The following is a 21,716-nucleotide window of genomic DNA, read 5'->3' on the forward strand; positions in this document are numbered from 1 at the left end:
CATTTAATTTGGTATTTACCTTGTGTTAAATTGTTTTGATAATGCATGCAACTGAGATCAGATATAAGATAATTTATGTAATTATAATTATGTCTAATTGGTATAACGTGTTCTACTAAACAATGGAATGGACGCATGCTCGCATTTAGTTACTTCTGGGTGATTCTTTCCCAAATAAGTGTATTGTGTCGTAAAACAATCAACCCAGCAATAAAATGGTGTTATACACAGTATTTGTATTACTACTCCTGCAATAGCAATACAAGAAGAGAAGATAAATAGTGTGTTGAATCGGATTGGTTTAGAATACAGTGTAAGAAAATAAAACAATTCAAGTAAAGATAATACAAAAGTACAGTACAGTAACAAATAAAGCGTTTATCGGTTGAAAAAACAACAACCCAAAAACAAATGGTAGAGCAGAGGCGAACATTGAAAACGTACACACAATCAATTCTCATTTTATTTGTATTATTTTTTTAAACAGCAAAAACAATTCATTTAATTTGGTATTTACCTTATGATTTATTTTGATAATACATGCAACTGAGAACATATAAGATCATGTATGTAATTACAATGATGTCTAATTGATAAAACTACAGGAATAAATTTATTTTAAAGAATGAACGCGTCATTTCCGGTTGTTGTTTTTTCAAGGTATGCTCGTTTTGCCTTACACAGTAAGCCCGCTTTTGTGTCTGATCGGCCAAAGTTTAGTCATCGAAAATCCCCCGCCTTTTTACAATTTATCTTTAGAAAATTGAACGTACCGATACTCTGGATTAAGCACATTTTTTGAGGGATCCGCGGTTTTGATACATATTCCAAAATGAGAGTTATGCTCCGGTGCACCTTGAAACAATGGACCATATAGGACAGAGGATGTACATTCGCATTACAATAGTTTATTTTTTATTTGTGTAGCCTGTGCGGGGAAACATGAAGCTCACGGACAGCGCGTTAAGGAGTTTTAGGGTTGCACGAATTTACCAAGAGAATTCCGAGAGAGTTAATTGTTTGGACTACAGTCCGAACGGTGAAAATGCGGTCTCGAGCAGCGACGACGATCGCATTGTGTTGTATGACATGAACCGAGGAAAGTAAGTAAATATGTATCTATGTTTAAAAACAATCATGTGTTAATACTACTCGTGCGCATACTTTACTAACTGAGGCATTAAATACGTTTTTTTGTGAATAATCAAATCGCTGTCCTACATATGTTCTCACGGGGAACATAAAATGTCGAGGTGGGGGATACTGCAAATATTAGTATCGCTGCGATACCAAGTAAAACCAGTGTTGTTCTTCTTCTTCTTTTGTTTTTTATGGCGGTTGGCAAGCAACCTTCTGGTGTGCATTACCGCCACATACTGAAATGGAGTGTGGACCGAGGTGGATCCCTACTCTACAGGTAAAAGCCAGTAAATTAGAATATTTTGAAAAACTTGATTTATTTCAGTAATTGCATTCAAAAGGTGTAACTTGTACATTATATTTATATTGCCTGAAGTCTAGTGTAAAGTTTCCACCATCAGTGATGGTTTGGGGTGCCATGTCATCTGCTGGTGTCGGTCCACTCTGTTTCCTGAGATCCAGGGTCAACGCAGCCGTCTACCAGCAAGTTTTAGAGCACTTCATGCTTCCTGCTGCTGACCTGCTCTATGGAGATGGAGATTTCAAGTTCCAACAGGACTTGGCGCCTGCACACAGCGCAAAATCTACCCGTGCCTGGTTTACGGACCATGGTATTTCTGTTCTAAATTGGCCCGCCAACTCCCCTGACCTTAGCCCCATAGAAAATCTGTGGGGTATTGTGAAAAGGAAGATGCAGAATGCCAGACCCAAAAACGCAGAAGAGTTGAAGGCCACTATCAGAGCAACCTGGGCTCTCATAACACCTGAGCAGTGCAAGAAACTCATGGACTCCATGCCACGCCGCATTAACGCAGTAATTGAGGCAAAAGGAGCTCCAACCAAGTATTGAGTATTGTACATGCTCATATTTTTCATTTTCATACTTTTCAGTTGGCCAACATTTCTAAAAATCCCTTTTTTGTATTAGCCTTAAGTAATATTCTAATTTTGTGACACACGGAATTTTGGATTTTCATTTGTTGCCACTTCAAATCATCAAAATTAAATGAAATAAACATTTGAATGCATCAGTCTGTGTGCAATGAATAAATATAATGTACAAGTTACACCTTTTGAATGCAATTACTGAAATAAATCAAGTTTTTCAAAATATTCTAATTTACTGGCTTTTACCTGTATATTCTTTTATTCAACCCATCCATCCATTTCTTACCGCTTATTCGCTGCGGGGTCGCTGGGGGCGCTGGAGCCTATCTCAGCTGCAATCGAGCGGAAGGCGGGGTACACCCTGGACAAATCGCCAACCCATCGCAGGGCCAACACAGACAGACAGACAACATTCACACTCACATGTGTTTTTAAAATATGTGTATATTGCTTTATATCCTATGTTCAATCCTAATGTATCTTCCACTGCTAACCCAATATTCTCTTTCGCTAACTTACTTTCCAGTATTTCCCTTTCTTTATTGTATTTCTTACAATGTATTAAAACATGTCCTACACTTTCTATCCGATGGCAAGAATCACACAGTCCTGTAGTATGTTTCCCTATCAATTTCAATGTACTATTTAAATATGTATGTCCTAATCTCATTCTAGTAATGTCTTCTTCCTTCCTATTTCTATTGCCTCCTCTCATAACACCGACTCTCCCCTGGACTTTGTAATACTCTCTACTTTTTGTTTCCTTATTCCAATTATCCTGCCACTTTTTATTGTGTTCTATCTTAATTATGTTCTTCACTGTCTATCTGTGTTGGCCCTGTGATGAGGTGGCGACTTGTCCAGGGTGTACGCCGCCTTCCGCCTGAATGTAGCTGAGATAGGCTCCAGCACCCCCTGCAACCCCAAAAGGGACAAGCGGTAGAAAATGGATGGATGGATGGACTTCTTCTTTACTGTGCTTAATCTCCATGTTAACTTATGTTTTAGTGCTTGCTTGTTTTGCATATCTATCAGCTAATTAATTCCCCACAAGTCCTACATGAGCAGGAACTTAAAGACATGTTACCACACCTCCCGCTTTATTTATTCTGTAGATTGCCTGAACTATTTTAAAAACTAAATCTTGTCTTGTTTCTGATGCTATGTTTTTTATGCTAATCCGAGCACACGACTGCTTTCCTTGCTTTATTTTCTTCTATCCAGTTAACTGCCATATAAATTGCTACCAATTCCCCCGTAAAAACAGATAACTTATCACTGATTCTTTTATTTAATACTATGTTTCCTCGTGGGATAACTGCTGCAGCTCCTACCTTATTATTTATAGTTTTGATGCATCTGTGTATACCATGATGTTGTCTAAAAACGTTTCCTCAATCCATTGTTCTATCTGGTAACTATTTAAATTTCTATTCTTTAGTAATTGCATGTTTACCTTTGGGTTTTCATACATCCACGGTAGTATTGCAGGGATTGGTACTGTAGGGCTAACTTTAATATTGTCAATTTGAGCTTTATTACATATGTCTCCTATTATCCACCCGAAACTATTCATTTTTTTATTCTTTTTTTCTTGGCAGTTTAGTAGCACTTTATGAGTTGGATGTCCTTACTTGGACCCTTTTAAGTTTACCCAATAAACGGCTGACAGTTGATCTCTCCTCATGTCTAAAGGTTTTTCATTCATTTCTATTTGTACTGCTGCAACTGGGGTTGATTCTGTAGCTCCACAACATAACCTTAAAGCCTGTGATTGGATACTGTCTATTTTCCCAAGTAATGTTTTTGAAGCAGATTGATAAATGATTCATCCATAATCAATAACAGATCAAATTAAAGTGATATATATTGCTTTCAATGTCTGTCTATCAGCCCCCCAATCTTTACCCCTCAAAGTCCTCATTATATTTAACACATTTTTACTTGTCTCCACTATTTTGCTGATGTGGGTTGACCAGTTAATATTTTTATCAAACCATATTCCCAAATATTTAAATACCGGTACTTGTACCACTTCTATATTTTCTCCATAGAGTTTAATTTTGAGCTTGTTTTGTACTTTCCTCTTTGTAAAATTTATGACTTTTGTCTTTCCAACAGATAATCTTAAACCCCAAGCCGTTCCCCATTCTTGAACATTATTTACTGCCTTTTGAATCTTCTTTTCTATATGATTAGTATTTCTACCTCTCTTCCACATCACTCCCTCATCAGCAAACAGTGCCACCTCCACTAACCCTTCCACTTCACTAAAAACTTCATTTATCATTATCGAAAATAATACTGGACGACTTATACTCCGTTGCGGGGTCCCATTTTCCACTTCATATTCTCTGCTATATTCATTCTCTATTTTTACTAATATTGTTCTACTTGTTAAGAAGTCTTTTATCCATCTATACATTTTCCCTCTTATCCCAATTTTATTTAGTTTTATCAGCAACCCCTGTTTCCACAACATATCATACGCTTTCTCTATGTCAAAAAATACTGCAATTATACATTCTTTCTTTATTTGCCCCTTTCTAATTTCTTCTTCCAGCTCCACCGCTGGGTCGTTTGTGTTTCTTGCCTTGCGAAATCCACTTTGGTAGTTTTTTATTATTTCTTTTGACTCTAAATAATATACTAGTCTTTCATTAATAATTTTTTCCATTACTTTGCCCAAATTTGAGGTCAATGCTATCGGCCTATAATTACCTGCCTCTTTCGGGTCTTTCCCTGGTTTGCATATTGGAATTATTACAGCTTCTTTCCACTCAGCTGGTAATTTTCCTTCTTCATATATCCTATTATATAATTTCAAGACCACTTCTTTGCCGATGCTACCTACTTTTTGATCATCTGATAACTCACCTGGTCTTTTCTTGGTGTCGTATTTTTAACCTTTTTCAATATTCGAATCATTTCATTCAAACAAGATGTCATATCTATAGTGTTGGTAAAGCTATTATCGTTGTCTTTCATCATTTCCCCAATATTTAAACTAATTGTTTCTTCTCTCTTTTGTTTTTCTACATTTCTCAAATTATCATTACTGTGCACTTTAACAAATGTTTTTACTAAAAGTTCTGTTTTTTCTTTATTTCCTACCACACACCGTGTCCCATCTTTCATCACATGATTTTTATGTTCACTCCTGATCCCTGACATTTTCTTGATCATTCCCCACACTTGGCCTAAAGAAGTAGTTCTATTTAGTGAGTCACAAAATGTTCTCCAATGGTGTTTTCTTGTCTTTTTAATAACGTACCTTACTTTAGCTTGGTGCCTTTTATATTGGATCATATCTTGGAAATTACTGTATGTGTTGTTCTCAATATTCTAAATGCTCTATTCCGTTCTTTTATTGCGTCTGTGCATGCTTGTGTCCACCACGGCACTATCTTCCTTCTTTTCCGTATTTTACTCCTTGGTATGCTCTGTTTGGCTGCTTCCATTATGCACTTTGTAATATCTGTATTTAGTTGTTCAATATCTTGATTTATATCCACTTCCTTTAATGTCATGTCGGTAATTTCCCTAAATTGTCCCCCAGTCACCGTGACTATACTTCCATCTTCCTTCTATCTTAGTGCTTTCTGTCCTTTGGTTTATGTTTATGTGAATAAAGATTGGGCAGTGATCACTTCCTATAGTGCTGTCTTTATTTACTTCCCACTCTACCTTTCCTGCTAACCCTTGTGACATTAGTGTTAAATCTATTGCTGTTTCTTTACCCGTAACTACATCTAACCTTGTTCCCGACCCATCATTCACACACACCAGTTCTTTTTCCTCCAAAAATGCTTCCAATGTTTCCCCATTCCAGTCATCCCTTTCACCCCACATTGTGCTATGTGCATTAAAGTCACCACACCAAATGATATTGCCACTCCAGTGCTCGACTATTGTTTCTGGTTGATGAATTTGTAATTTCTTGCATGGTTTATAGAAGTTTAGCACTTTGTACCTTTCTTTATTATTCCATACTTCTACCCCTACTATTTCTAGTTCTTGTTTTACTTTTAATATTGTATAATGCATGACTTCTTTAGGACCATCATTCCTATCTTTACATATTGTAATACATCCTTTTATTATAAAGTTCAATTTTGGCTTCAGCCATGTTTCTTGAATACATATTATATGTGGTTTAGTTTTCATATTATTAATATGTCCCTTTAATTCCTGTCCATTTGCTATTAAACTTCTGGCATTCCACTGAACAATTAACATGACGTTGGATTGTGGTAACATGACTCCGTTTCGTCTACTCACCTTGCACCGGTTCCCAAGATAGTTCTTTTAAATTTAAAAACTTTGCTGCTGCTTTGACAATTATTTTGATCTTCTCAGTCTTATTTCTTGCCTGTTCTGTACAGTTTATTACGTATGCCAGGAATACAACTAGTTTGTCCATGGAAATTCCTGTATTTGCTGCCTCTTGTTTTTTATTACTTGAACTATTCTCACTTCTGTCTTGTTCTGCACTTTCTTGATTGCTTACTTTAACTGCCTCTGCGTATGTAATATTTCTTTCTACTCTGATTTGCTGTTGCCTGTTTCCTTATGACGCAGCGCCCATACGCTGCTGTGTGATTCCCGCCAAAGTTACAACACTAGACCTGATCATTGTCTCCACATTGTCCATATTCATGCTCCCCTCCACACCTTCCACATCTCATCTTAGCATGACACACACTAGCTATGTATGTGCCCATAGCCTTGGCACTTGAAACAACGTACTGGGGGTGGGACGTAAGCTCTAACGTAGAAGCTTAAATACCCAATCATAATTCTTTCCGGGAGGACTTCCTCTACAAACGGTACTAGCACAGATTCGCTCTCCATCTTTTCGCCGTTTCTAAATGCCATCATTCTCTTAATCATTGTGACAGTTCCCCCTTTTATTTCTCTTTTCAAATCATCTAAATTTTCACCTCTTGGGATTCCTGTCACGACTCCTCTTCGCTATCTCCACCTCTCCAATGTCCTTCTTTAACCCCTTAACCAGTGTCATCAAACTAATGTCATTCATGTTTTGACCTGATTTAAATGTATATATGATCTTGTAATTATCTACCATAAACTTTTTCCTCTTATCTACTCCTTCATCGTCTTCGTGTACTCTTTTAGCACTCGACTTTCCTTCAAGCCCTCCTCTCCCCTTCTTTCCTCCCTCCCCTTTAGTCCTATCCATGTCCATACCTTCCTCATACATCCTGTCACTATCCCCTTCCATCTCGATCCAGTCACAAAACAGTTTATGCACAACCGCCAAAAAGATTTAGACACTCTCACTGTCAGCCACTGCTCCTTGGTTTACTTCCATTTCCGCCTCTCCTCGAAGTCAGGTCCGCCAGGGCCAGTGTTGCCGATACTGATACAATATATACAGTATTGTCCAATCAATATATATGGTCATTGTTTATTTGTTGAGGAACATCATGATTACATTTACACCAATTCAACAAATAAATGCTGGATATAGAAGATTGAATAACGTATTATTGATCAGTGAGTATAAATATATTGTTTGACATTGGTGAAATTGGCCTATGTTTTTATTTACTAAAGAATAAATTAATGTTGTCATTGATGTTCCTATTGTCATTGTTTTGTTATATCATTATTTGTCTGTGTGTTGCATTAATATTTTGATGTTTTCACACCAGGCCCATTCAGACCCTGTACAGTCGGAAATACGGGGCAGACCTGATCCGTTACACACATGGAGATTCTCAGAAAGTCATCTACAGCTCCAATAAACTGGATGGTAACGTAGCACAACAACACAAATAAGTAGTAGTAATAGTGGTCAGTGTTACCAATATGTTTATTTGTGGCTGGCGTCACAGATAAATTATAAAACAGATTACAAGGCATGTGGTTGGTCAGAGAATAAGAAGATAAAGCAGGAGGGATCAGTGTTGCCAATTTAGCGACTTTGTTGCCATTTTCAAGGCCTATTTAGACCCTTCTAGATATCCCCCATCTAAAAGCAACAGAAGAAAGTTAATTTGTACTTAAAAACATTTGCATTTTATGTTTTTTGATCTTTTTTTGCAAAGTTGTTCGCGGCATTTATGTGTGAAATTGATTGTAAAACAAATCTTTAATCTCAAAAGCAATTTAAAAATAAAATCAAGTAGAGGTGGGAATCTTTAAATGGATCTTTAATCCGATTCTTGGGGTGAGTGTTCGATTCAGAATCGATTCTCGCAATATGTTATTTGGTATTATACTTATGATAAAAATATTTTCAATACAGGTAAAAAAAAATCTCCTTTTAGTTGCTGACATATACATGTAGCAAGTAAGCTTTAAAAAGAAAACATTTTGAAAATGATTTATCGATTTAGAACCAGAATAGTAGGAATCAGGATTCGGATGTGAATAGATTTTTTTTAGCCCACTCAAGATCAAGTATTTCTTTGTGACTTGCAGATACAATCCGCTATCTGTCGCTGGCTGACAACAAGTACATCAGATATTTCCGAGGCCACACTGCCAGGTGAGTAAAATTTATCATTGTGGACTAAAGTTGTCAAAGGAATCAATACTTTGATACCAAGACGAATACCAATACGAAAAAAAATACATTGATACCTGCTTTTTTCAGTATCGTCAGTACCAAATACTGTACAACATGTTTTTCTTGGCGAGCCGCATCAATTTTCTAACCTGACTCTCGCCAGATCCTTGTAGTTCGCTGAGCTACACACAAGGATCTGGGCTCGAGGGCAATGCAAACTCCTTCAAGATGGCAAAAAATAATAAACCAATCAGGATCGCCGGGCGGGATTTCATAGATGTGAAGTAGCGCTGAAGCGACTGTTTGATTCAAACAACAATGGCGGCACGCAGCGAGGAGTCGTGTGTTGACATTGATTCTGCATATTTTCTTTGCACAAACGACATCGATCGTCTACTGACATTGCTGCGTTGTTTCAGTAAAAGTTTTCTAACTTTTCGCTCTGCCGTTATCCGATATGTCGGCTGTTCTGTTTTGGATTTCCCAGCGTTGCTCTCATCAGTGTCACGGGTTGATTTGGATGTGAGTGGTTGAAGTAGCACGTCATTCAAGATAACGGGCAAGTGGTTTATCCAATCACATACAATATTTTTTTTACAAGGCCTCGCCTTCTGAAATACATCTCCTATTGATAAGTTCCAGATCTTTGTGTGGAGCTCAGCGAACTACAAGGATCTGGCGAAAGTCAGGTTATACATTTTTAGTCGCTGCCGAAGAAGAACGCCTGATGCCTTAAAAATTATCCAGTTTTTCCATACACTTATAAATTGATGGGAGTTTGTCACAAATGCAGATTTGGCACTTTCGGTTCGCCTTCGCCCATGAAATAAATGATAATGCAAGTGTGTGAGTGTAGCATAACTAGGTGTGGCTTCACAACACACTTCATATGCGCCTGATTTTGCCAGAGAATAAGACGCAGTAGAAGTGAACCACTTTGTCGCTATATTCAGCAAGTTGAGGTAGATATTAAAAGAGAAAGAGGTGTATTTTATGTCATGCATTTATTTGGTAATCAAATACAAGCGGTCACAGAAGTATTCGCCGCGCTAATGAGGAGATCCGTTACCACAAGCCCAGGGAGTGTGCCTTGCCTGCAGCAAAGCTCCAGAAGGGTGCACGCCAACTTTTATCACTTTCATAAGTGCTAAGAAAACACAGCTTGGAGACACTCTTCTGTCACACCACTGCTTTACTTATTACTACACCTGGAAGGCAAAGTGGGACCAGGGTAGGGATGGGAATTGAATTGTTCAGAACCAGTTCCCACTGTATCAATTTCTTGGATTCACTTGCCAATTTTTCAAGCGATTCCCTTAACGATGCCACGAATGGGAATAACTACCGGTACTCGCGTTGCGTAATGGCGTCAGACAGCAAAATGGCGGCACCCGAGGGGGAAAAACGCTCTTAAGTTACATTTTACAAGAAAAGATTGCAACAGCATTACTATTTCATCAAGAGGAGGATATACGAGCAATATGCTGAAACATTGGAACATACAGCATGCAGTAACTATAAATGAAGTAACGTTTTTCAACCACGCCAATCTCATCCCAGCAGCAGTAATACTTGCACGTCATATGCCGTAAATACAACAGGTACCGGTACTAACACCGCCTATCATGTTAGCAATATTGTTTGTTAAAGTAAAATGAATGTCTCCTCATTTAGATGAGCAAGACGAGAGACAGATTCTGACAGGTTCAGAGGTGGTCAGTAAGTTCTAGCTCCATTTCACGTCTGGCGCTACAGCGTCTCCTTTCACCGCGGCAGGGGAGCATACACACAGGACAGACAAGCAGTTAATACGTTTGTGGTCAAAAGCTTAAACCCATTTGCTACAGTGCTCCTGATTTTCAATAGGTGACTGTTCAATTGTACTCGGAGAAAAGTTGCATGTTTTCCTGCAACTGCATTTTCACTCAGTCATTTCCATTGTACAGGTGTAACTCATAAAATTAGAATATTGTGCAAAAGTCCATTCATGTCCGCAAATCAATTTCAAATGTGAAACTAATATGTGATATAAACTCATACAAAGTGAGATATGTCAAGCCATTATTGATTATAATTTTCATGATCATAGCACAGTTTTTGAAGACACACATTTTCTGGGATTTCCAAATCATGGTTTTCATAAGCTGTAAGCCACAATCATCAAAATTATATCAAAAGACGGCTTGAAATATCTTGAGTTGCATGTTATGTGTATGATAGTTTCACCTTGTAAATCTAATCAAACTATTCTAATATTTAGAGTTTCACCAATATATTAGAGTGATGGCATAAATTCTTGAACGTTTGGAAAATGCTACTAAATTGTTAAATTCTTGCATAATTTCCACGTGTTTTATTTTTTTAAATTATAAAAGAAGAATATTTTTTTCTTATTTCTTTTCAAAATTATTTTGTGTGCCTCTTAAAGCCTCAATGTTGGCTTTGTAAGGTCATGTTACCTCTAAACTAAACAAAATTGATGCTAATCTTTCTATTTGTTCTTTTTTTTCCTGAATAAGAATCAATAAGAGGACCGTTAAGGAACCAAATCGTTAACCGCAAAAATCTTATCAATTCCCATCCCTAGGCCCGGGGAACATTATTTTATGGGTCTGTAACACATTGTAGGAAAAAAAACAACAGGAACATTTCAAAAATAGAGCAAAAAATGCATAATGTAATTAAAAAAGACTGAAATTATATTTATATTATATTATATTATATTTTATTATATCAAATAAAAACACAAATATTTTTCAATAAATATAGGTTTTAGCCTTTTTATTAGCCTATTTCATTACAAATGACATGATTACGTCACACTACCACCAAATTCAAAGAATATTAATAACAGTATTGCTTGTTCCATGTATGAGAAGACTCCACGCCACTGCTGTTATGTTTTTGGAATGTAAAAAGTTGACTATTGTTGTTTATGAGTATATTTATAAGCACAGTATTCTTTTGTTTCATTACACTGGGAGAAGGTTATGGAACACTGCTGTTCTTTCTTTAATGTAAAGTTGCCTCCAGGCAGCTAATACTGATATTTAAATTATGTTGTTGCACAGTCATCTTAAATACTTGACACTTTGAAACACAATAAAATAGTGAATGTAAAAATTGATGAGTTCAGTGTTTTTTTATTTTTATCGTGATATTGAATATGTATCGAGAATCGTGGAAAACTACAGATATCGACTATTGAAATTTTGATATTGTGACAACCGTACTTAGGCACAAAATTAATTCTGTGCTGTTTACTTTTCTTTTATATAATTTACTGCCATTCACTGCCTAAAAATGTATTTTCCCTGGTGATTTCTTTGCAGAGTTATTGCTCTGTCGATGTCCCCAGTGGAAGACATGTTCATTTCAGGTTCCTTGGACAAAACAATACGCATCTGGGATCTGCGCGCTGAGAACTCTCAGGTCAGTACCAAAAAAACAAACAAATTAGTAAAGCATTGCTTTTTTTCACCACTTTCTGACCCAATGTCAGATTGTAGATTCAAGTATGTAACATAATATAATTTATAAACGTGACATCTCATTTACCTTGCGGTAATCCACACAGAACTGCACAGACACATCCTTCTTCCCTACCAGAACGATGGGGCTGCACCACATACTGTGGGATTATTCTATTACCCCCAACTCCAGCATGGATTTTAATTCCTCCTGAACTACTGTAGGGCCGAGACCGCACCGTAACACCCGGGCTGGTCTCAATGTGATGCTGGATGAGGTTTGTGCGGCCGGGCCGAGGGGAGAACACATCAGAAAAGCAGTGCTGCAGCTTGGCAACATCCGCTTTCTGCGCTAACGTGAGCTAATTATCACAGAGGAGGGGGAGGGCAGGGCAAAGCGTGGGATCTCTGACCCGAACTCCTCCTCCTCTTCGACCACCGTCACCACGGAAACAGGCTCCGCCTCCTTCCATGCCTTCAGGAGGTTTAGATGGTAAATTTGAATGCCTCCGCCCCGGTCCGAGCGCCGGACCTCATAATCCACATCACTCACTTGCCATGTGACCACAAAGGGTCCTTGCCACCTGGCGAGTAATTTCGAGCTGGACGTTGGAAGTAACACAAGCACGTTTTCTCCCGGTTAAGATTTCCTTAGCTGAGCCCCCCTGTTATACAAGCGCTGTTGACGTTCCTGGGCCCGGAGCAAATTCTCGCGGGACAAGTGCCCCACCGTGTGGAGTCTTGCTCGCAGGTCCATGACGTATTGAATTTCGTTTTTGCTGGAGCTTGGACCCTCCTCCCAGCTTTCTTTAATTACGGTATGTCCAAGACCCCGCGGGGCTTCCTGCCGTATAATAATTCGAAAGGGGCAAACCCTGTGGAGGCCTGGGGTACTACCCGCATTGCAAACAGTAAGGGCTCTAACCATTTATCCCAATTTGGTTTGTCCTCGTGCGTAAACTTACGGATGGTGGTTTTTAGCGATTTATTTAGCCGCTCCACCAGCCCGTCAGTTTGCGTGTGGTATACCCTGGTGCGGATCGCTTTAATTCCCAATAATCCATATAGTTCCTTTATCGTGCGTGACATAAAAGACGTGCCCTGGTCAGTCAGAATCTCTTTCGGGATTCCGACTCGGGAGATGACCTGCAACAGTGCTTGCGCTACACTCTTTGCGGAGATGGAGCGCAGCGGCACTGCTTCGGGATAACGAGTTGCGTAATCCACCAGGACTAGCACAAAACGATATCCCTGTGTGCTCGGGTGGAATGGTCCGATGAGGTCCATACCAATTTTTTCGAAGGGGACCTCCATGAGTGGTAATGGGGACTTGGGGGTGGCCGCCGGATTGACCAGCTGGCAGTCCGGGCAGGCAGCACACCAGCGGCGCACGTCTGCCCGGATGCCCGATTGAGTGTCTTATTATACCCCATGTTGTCAGCCATGTGGTTGAAGTGCGCCACCTGGAAAATCATTACCCGACGGCGTTTCGGCACCAACAACTGGGTGATTTCCTCTCCTGTCTGAGTGTCACGACTCACTCGGTATAATCTATTCCTAATGATTGAAAAATGAGGAAATACCCGCGCTGTTCCCGAGCGCACCAGCTGACCGTCGATGGAAGCCACCTGGTCCCAGGCCGCGCGCAGAGTGTCATCCCGGGACTGCTTGAGGGGTAGGGTGCCGGTGGGGGCTTCCCGCGAAGCCCCCGCCGGTTCCCCCTCGGCAGTGTCGGATGAACCCGCGTCACCACTGAGAACCGCGCGGATATTTCCCTGTCCTACGGGCCGTGAACGCACCCCGACACATTGTGTCACTAGATGGTTAAACCCCGGCCAATTTGTACCCAAAATTACGGGGTGCGTAATGTGCGCACTTACAGCAACCTTGACACTATGCTTTTGCCCATTGTACAAAATTTCCACTGGCACCATAGAGCAGTGGTTCTCAACCTTTTTTCAGTGATGTACCCCCTGTGAACATTTTTTTTAATTCAAGTGCCCCCTAATCAGAGCAAAGCATTTTTGGTTGAAAAAAAGAGATGAAGTAAAATACAGCACTATGTCATCAGTTTCTGATTTATTAAATTGTATAACAGTGCAAAATATTGCTCATTTGTAGTGGTCTTTCTTGAACTATGTGGAAAAAAAGATATACAAAAAACTAAAAACTTGTTGAAAAATAAACAAGTGATTCAATTATAAATAAAGATTTCTACACATAGAAGTAATCATCAAATTAAAGTGCCCTCTTTGGGGATTGTAATAGAGATCCATCTGGATTCATGAACTTAATTCTAAACATTTCTTCACAAAAAAAAGAAATCTTTAACATCAATATTTATGGAACATGTCCACAAAAAATCTAGCTGTCAACACTGAATATTGCATTGTTGCATTTTTTTTCACAGTTCACAGACATTTTAGTGAGAAACCTGAGCTTGTGCTTCACTGAGTTTGTGAACTTACATTCATATTTTGTTGAAGTATTATTCAATAAATATATTTATAAAGGATTTTTGAATTGTTGCTATTTTTAGAATATTTAAAAAAAATCTCACGTACCCCTTGACATACCTTCAAGTACCCCCAGGGGTACGCGTACCCCCATTTGAGAACCACTGCCATAGGGTACCCATGCACATCCCCATGAACACATCTAATTCTCACCTGCCTCAAAGCCCCGGGTCGAACCATGTTCTGGCGGATCATGGACTGCTCGCAGCCCGAATCCACCATCGCCCGGTATGTACCCCCTTGTATCCTTACCGGTATACAGTACGTCTCACCCGGGCCGGGGGAGGGCACCGGAGGGCCGGCCACCCGGATCACCTGCCTCACCTCCACCCGTGGAAGTCCCTGACGCACGTGACTGGGCCGCCCACGCCTCCAGCACGCCTGCCCAGGCGTTTGAGGGGCCGTCTGCGCGGGAAGTACCATATAAGCAGCAGCCGGGAGGGATAGTCACTTGCGCAGCGCCTTGGGACCAGCGATACCTCCTCTTTCCTTTGCGCGCTCGGTCCGCGCGGTGTGGGTGCCGGTTGTGCCTCGTGGTGCACCGCCAGGTGGTCCTCTGCGAGGGTCACCGCGGCTGTCAGGTCTCGGGGCCGGCAATATCGGACCAAGTCGCCGTCCGTGCCGGGATCGCCTCTAGGAACTGCTCCATCACCTGCTCGTCCCCCTCCTTCGGTTGCAGCCAGCGCGTCGCCGCCTCTCAGAGCCGCTGACCCAGCGTGAACAGGCGGTCATCCTCCTCCAGTCGCAGCGCCCGGAACCGGCGCCAGTGGTCTTCGGCGGTTCAACCGGTCCGCTACAGCACCGCCCTCCTCAGGTCCGGGAAGCGCACTCGGGAGGCTGCCGGCAGGCTGAGCGTCGCTCTCTGCGCCTCCCCCGCCAGCAGTGGTAGGAGATGCACATGCCTCTGCTGTGGCCACAAAAATATCAATGAAGACATGGGGGTCTTCCTCTTCCCCCCTTGCGCTGCATGGCGACGGCCGCTGATGTTGGCCGTGCCTCTCCTACCTGGTCCGCCAGCGCTTGCAGGATTTGGCCATGCTGGGCCACTTGCTGGAGGACCGCCTCTATCTGTTGGTGACTTGCCGCTGTCACCGCCGCGAGCACGCTCGCAAGAGCCATCAGGGAGTCGGCCTATTCCGCCTCAGGTGGTCCAGCCATGTTGGGCGCCAATTTGTGGAAGCTCTCTTTCAGTGGGTCCTCCTGACCACCAAGCATCTCCAGGCGAGCCCATTTAATTGTTCCAAAGACAGTTTTTATTCATATGCAACCATGCAGGGATTGTTTTCCAGCAATATATACTTGGACTTTTCAGTCCGGCGTCTCTCTGTACGTGTGTCTTTTTCTGGCTCCAACTCCAACAACGTCTCTCCTCCCGGTTTGCTGCTTATACAGAGCGACAAGTGATTAGATAACAAGGCCTAGGTGGGCCATCTACCCACCTGTCGCTGACTTCGAGGCCGGTCCTGGCACACCCCGCCTCGCTGCAGGCCCGCAGGCCACGGCCCCCTCTCCAAGGGGTTTTTCCATGTTAAGGTTAAAAAAAATCAATGTTCAATTCTTTCACAGGAAAAGTCCTTCACTTTTCAGATTAATCACATTTTGGAATCTGTAAGAATCATGATTAATCACAGGTGATTACACACTTGCTTAATACAAATTAGCTTAGGAAGAGACCCCAATATCTGTACACAAATGCAATTTTATAGTCAGAATGTCTTGAAGAAACATTTTTAAATGTTTTACATGAATGCGTGTCATTTATTCACACAAAACTTGGTAACAGTATTATCTGAAGTTCTTTCAAGCTGTATTTTGGAGGGCATTTGCTAGTGATCACACAAGTCTGGTAACCTGATTCTCGCCAGATCCTTGTAGTACGCTGAGCTCCACACAAGGATCTGGGACTTCTCAATAGGAGATGTATTTCAGAAGGCGGGGCTTGTAAAAAAAAATAATTGTATGTTATTGGATAAACCACTTGTCCGTTATCCGTTATTGTCCGTTCATCTTTTAAAGAATTAATCTTCGACAAAACAGTTGCAATAGCAGAATCAATGTCATCACTCGACTCCTCGCTGCGTGCCGCCATTGTTGTTTGATGCAAACAGTCAGAATCCTGCCCGGCGATTCTGATTGGTTCATTATTTTTTGCTATCTTGAAGGAGTTTGCATTGCCTTCGAGCCCAGATCCTTGTGTGAAGCTCAGCCAACTACAAGGATCTGGCGAGAGTCAGGTTACTAGTCGGGGTCTCCTCACTCATTTTTGTACTGACGTATACATTGATCTGATCACTAACAGTATAACGGTTAAGGTAAAAGAGATTGTACGGTCAAAATGAATTGCACGATTAATGTGTGTACATGATCAATCCGATAATTTTCTGTGATTAATCAAAATGGTTGATCAAATTTATGTCACAATTTGTAATTAGTACAAATTTGCATAACACGTTATTTTACTAATTAAAAACTGTGCCATTATCTGAAAACATTACATGTTTGTTGGATACTTTTTTTAGGACTGGAGATTATTGAGAAATTTAAGCAAAAAACTAAAAAAAAAAGAATCCAAAATGTTTTTACAACCTCAAAAACATAGTCTTTCATGTCCTGTTTAGCTTTGAAAATAATTGAAAATTGAATGTCCAATTATAAAGCAATTATATTATTAATATTATAATAGTTATATTGTTTCACATATTTCTGTAATTTGTATTAATTTTTTGATGGTATATTTAAATTATTATTATCATGTATTATTAATATTAAAATAATTGTACACAATTTTTAAGGATACTCTTACGGTTAAGAGAGCAACCAAAATTGGCAACAACACATATTAATGATGAAAATAATCAAATACATTTAAAAAAAAATGTATTAAAAAGCATGCCCAAATTTGTTAAAGATGTTGTAACTTAAATGGTTTTGTTATTATTACCGGTATAAAAAAATAAATCTGTAATAAAAAAATATTAACACAATGTTTTTATTACTAGTAATACAATTACCTTTTTCAACACTGCAACATTTCTCAAACATTTGACATGCAGCACAAAATAATTTTGGCCCATCCACAGATTAAAAAAAAAAAAATCACTTATTTCCAAATAGTCTGGTTGGTGGTTCCATTTCTCCAATAAAAGTTTTATTGAATTGTAAAAGATTGTCCGTGACTATTATTGTGATTAAAGTGTTTGTTTTCCAGGGTCTAACAAACCCTCTGGGCAGACCAATTTGTTCCTTTGACCCAGATGGGCTCATCTTCGCCGTCGGGGTAGAATCCCAGGCCATTAAGCTGTTTGACGTGCGCGCTTTTGACAAGGTACGTTCTATAAAAACCCAGTCAGACGTCAACACTTTGAATGTTTTATCGTCTTTTGTTTTTTCCTCAAAGGGGCCCTTTAAGTCCTTTGAGTTGAGGCTGAATCGGAGCTGCGACTGGAGCGGACTTAAGTTCAGTAAAGACGGCAAACAGATTCTCATCTCTACTAACGGAGGAATCATTTGCCTACTCAATGCTTTTAGTGGAGATGTGCTGCACACTTTTTCGGTAAGCTTTATGTTTTGGTATTAACAAAGTTACACCACATATTTACGCTTGCTTCTACATGTCCAAAAAACAGTAGGAAGAATCCTAAACCATTTGTTTATTTGAAGAAGAAATGTTAGGCAATATGGCCTAAAATCTTTATCTCAATACATATTGCAGCCTCCTTGCAGTAACGATATATATCACAATACATTATTTGGCATAAAACTATAATAGACCTATTACAGAACAGCTTACAAAGGCTCCTAATTTGGCTACTGACGTATGCCTTAGCATATTGCGTCATTCCCAATTTTATTATTTTGTCAAAAATATAATTCTACTTAATAGCTTGTTACGTTCTGTTGTAACAAGTTTCTATCTACACTTTTGTTAAAATGCAATAAGCACTTATTCTTCTGTTGTTTGGGGACTTTACATTAGTTTTTGGGCGGTATTGCAAATTTGGACATTGATCCAATACCAAGTAGTTACAGTCGGGCTGGGCGATATGGCAAAATAAATGATCACAATTAATTTTTTCATATCATTCAATCTCGATTAATATAAAGATTTATTTTCTTTTGATAACATCGGATTGTCCCGTGCAGGATTATGCCGAGTATCAATGCAACCCTACTCTTTAGAACTGCAGTATCTTCTAACAGATATTTCCGCCATGTTTGATCGAGGTAATATGCTAACAGCTGACAACTGTCATTTTGTTCATATCTATGATTGTGTTTTATAGAGGTGCAACAGTACAGGTAAACAGGGCTATGTTTCGTAACTCAGTTTTAGGGCCCACGGTTTTGCTTCTTTTTTTGGGTGCTAAACTTCCTCTGAAAGTTCTTTTTCTTTGCTCGTCATTACAAACTTACCATGAATTGATTTACGTGGACCCCGACTTTAACAAGTTGAAAAACGTATTCGGGTGTTACCATTTAGTGGTCAATTGTACGGAATATGTACTTCACTGTGCATTCTACTAATAAAAGCTTCAATCAATCAATCAAAACTTCATTCTGCAGTAAACAAGTTGTGTACTGAATACTATAAGACTTGTTTTAAAGTTAATATTTTACTAAACAACACTTTCAAATGGTAAATTATTATTTGTATTATTTAATTACTTGTATACATCAGTGCTTCTCACCAGTGCTTTGGCAAAAGACAAGCGGTGACCCAGATTTAGGAGTTTTTTTAAACTCAAATTCTGTGTTCTCAGGGCACTCAATCAAACGCAACTGGACTGTTTGGTTTGTCTATAACACTTGATCTGACGAGTCTAAGACTAGATCTGACCAATCTAAGTCTATTAGCATGAACTGATAGACTTCTCGGATCAGAATCAGAAGTACTTTTATTAATCTTCGAGGGGAAATTAAGATTTTCAGCACAATCCCATTCAAGAGCAGACAAACATTACAGGGAGACAGAACAGGATCGCTGACGGGTCTGCCAACTTCTGGCGCCCCTTACAAAAAAAAGATCAGAAACAGGTGTAGATTAACTACGATCAAAGTATTGGACAAGACGTCGAAAATGTGTAATAAAGTTGTACTTTATATAAGAAAAAAATGGCATACAAAACGGTACAAAACGATCCTTATATCTTGTTATCTGTCATTCATTCATCACCCGTAGGCTCGTAATCCTCATTCTTAACAACCACAATGCACCTGCTCCCGGTCTTTTCTAACATCCGGTTTTGCCGCAATGCATTGTGGAACATGCAGTCTTTTAGTTAACCCTTTGTTAGGCTATTGAGTAGAAACAACTCAATTCAGTGTCAGTGTTTCTCAAATAATCAATATCAAATACATGTATAAATCAATCAATTCCCTTTTAACTCTTTTTAGCTGTAAATAATAATAGATCAATTTATCAGCAATAAATCAAACATGCAAATTAGGAATGATCATCACACATGAACTATATAACCCACAAGTTACAACATCCTCCCCCCATGAACTATGTTCATCTAAATCTCAAGACAAACTGAATAGGTCTTCTTAACAAAGTCCCTGAGGGAGTGCGGACTATGCACGACCTGACAAGTCCATCTCTGCCGGTAAACAGTTCTGTGATTCTTCCCAGTTTCCAGGTTTGTCTGGGGGTGTTGTCCTCTCCAATGAGTACAACGTCACCCACTTTCAGTGGGGTGGGTGTCGGTGTGTCACAGCGGTGTGCTGACTTCAAGTCCAGTAGGTAATCCTTGTGCCAGGCAGTCCAGAAGCTGGTTGTGAGTCTCCGTCTGTACTTCCATCTTCGAGTGATCTCTGCGTTGAAGAACTCGTCAGCAGTTAGTTCTCCTTTTTTCTTTGGTTTTGTTTGAGCATTGGCTATGAATCTCTTTATCCAGGCTGTCACTCTGAGGACTCTTTTCAGCTTGCTGTATCTTTCCAGTTCTAACACTGGTTCAGTGGGGTCTGTGTCATTTGCAGCGAGCTGTACAGTGATCTGTTGGCTGGACCTTAGTTCTGCATTCACCTTGTCTGGAACATTGTCATTTTCAGTTTCCTCTGACTGATCAGTTGATGTCAGAACGCTGGGCCCGTTCCTCCACAGGTGGTTCTGTATCAGCCCTTCAACACTTTGTCCTCTTGTGGGGAGGTCAGCTGGATTTATCTACCCTGGGATGTGTGACCATCTCTCAGGGTTGGTCAGTGACTGGATCTCGGTCACTCTGTTTGCAACAAACTGTTTCCACTTCTGAGCTGAGCTGCAAATCCAATGCAGTGTAATCATAGAGTCTGTCCACATTCTTATCTGGTTTGGTTCCAGTTTTAGAGTCGTCATCAAGTTGTTGGCTAGTCTCGCTCCAATCACAGCTCCCATGAGCTCCAGGCGTGGCAGTGTCATTTTCTTGAGAGGAGCCACCCTGGATTTGGAAGCGACTAGGCTCATTATAGGTTCTCCGTCTTGCGATTCACCTTGTAGGTAGGCTGCAGCACTGTAGGATCTTTCACTTGCGTCGCAGAACACATGTAGTGTTAGGGCATGTTTATTTTCTGGCTGCATGTCTGTTCGATACCACCTTGGTATGGCGAGCTGGTGTAGCTGGGGCAGTTCTGAACACCACTGTTGCCATTCTTGAGTCAGGTCAGGTGGTAGCTCTTCGTCCCAGGAGAGTCCTCTCTCCCACATTTCTTGAAACATGCACTTGATTCTGATTGTGGAAGGTGTCAGGAACCCGAGTGGGTCATAGATGCGTGCAGCTGACTGCAGAACACTTCTCTTTGTGTTCTTCTTTTCTTTTAAGATGCTCAATAGCGGTCTGAGGTCAAAGGTGAAGTCATTTTTTTCTGGTCTCCACACTAGGCCCAACACCTTGAGCACAGCTCCGTGTGTCTCCGATGCCAGTGTGTGGTCTGTTGTGCCCTCCTTCCATTTCTTCTCCAGCTCATGAGAGTTGGTCATCCACTTGCAGAGGTCCATGCCTGTGGTTGACAGCATTTGGGTTGCAGTTGATGTCACATGGTAAGCCTCTTCAACACTGTGTGCGCTTGCAATGAAATCATCAAAGTAAAGTGACCCTCTTAGTGTCTCTACAACCTGTGGTTGTTTTGTTTCATATTGTTTTAGGTGTTTTCTGATTGTAGCTGCGAGTAGGAATGGACTTGGGGAGG

General features: G+C 40.2%; 1 protein-coding gene across 1 annotated transcript in view; it reads left to right on the forward strand.

Moving 5' to 3' along the window:
• Positions 1-655: 655 nt before the first annotated feature.
• Positions 656-21,716, forward strand: part of LOC133578136 (WD repeat-containing protein 82-like) — a 29,797-nt gene continuing 8,736 nt past the window's right edge. Inside the window, exons 1-6 of the mRNA XM_061932318.2 lie at positions 656-1,103; positions 7,707-7,807; positions 8,479-8,545; positions 11,899-11,998; positions 17,761-17,877; positions 17,950-18,105. Of these exons, the coding sequence (XP_061788302.1) occupies positions 943-1,103; positions 7,707-7,807; positions 8,479-8,545; positions 11,899-11,998; positions 17,761-17,877; positions 17,950-18,105 (702 nt within the window). The 5' untranslated portion in view covers positions 656-942. The remainder of the gene's footprint in view (positions 1,104-7,706; positions 7,808-8,478; positions 8,546-11,898; positions 11,999-17,760; positions 17,878-17,949; positions 18,106-21,716) is intronic.

Source organism: Nerophis lumbriciformis, linkage group LG38 (genome assembly GCF_033978685.3).
Source record: "Nerophis lumbriciformis linkage group LG38, RoL_Nlum_v2.1, whole genome shotgun sequence".
Classification (NCBI taxonomy): Eukaryota; Metazoa; Chordata; class Actinopteri; order Syngnathiformes; family Syngnathidae; genus Nerophis; species Nerophis lumbriciformis.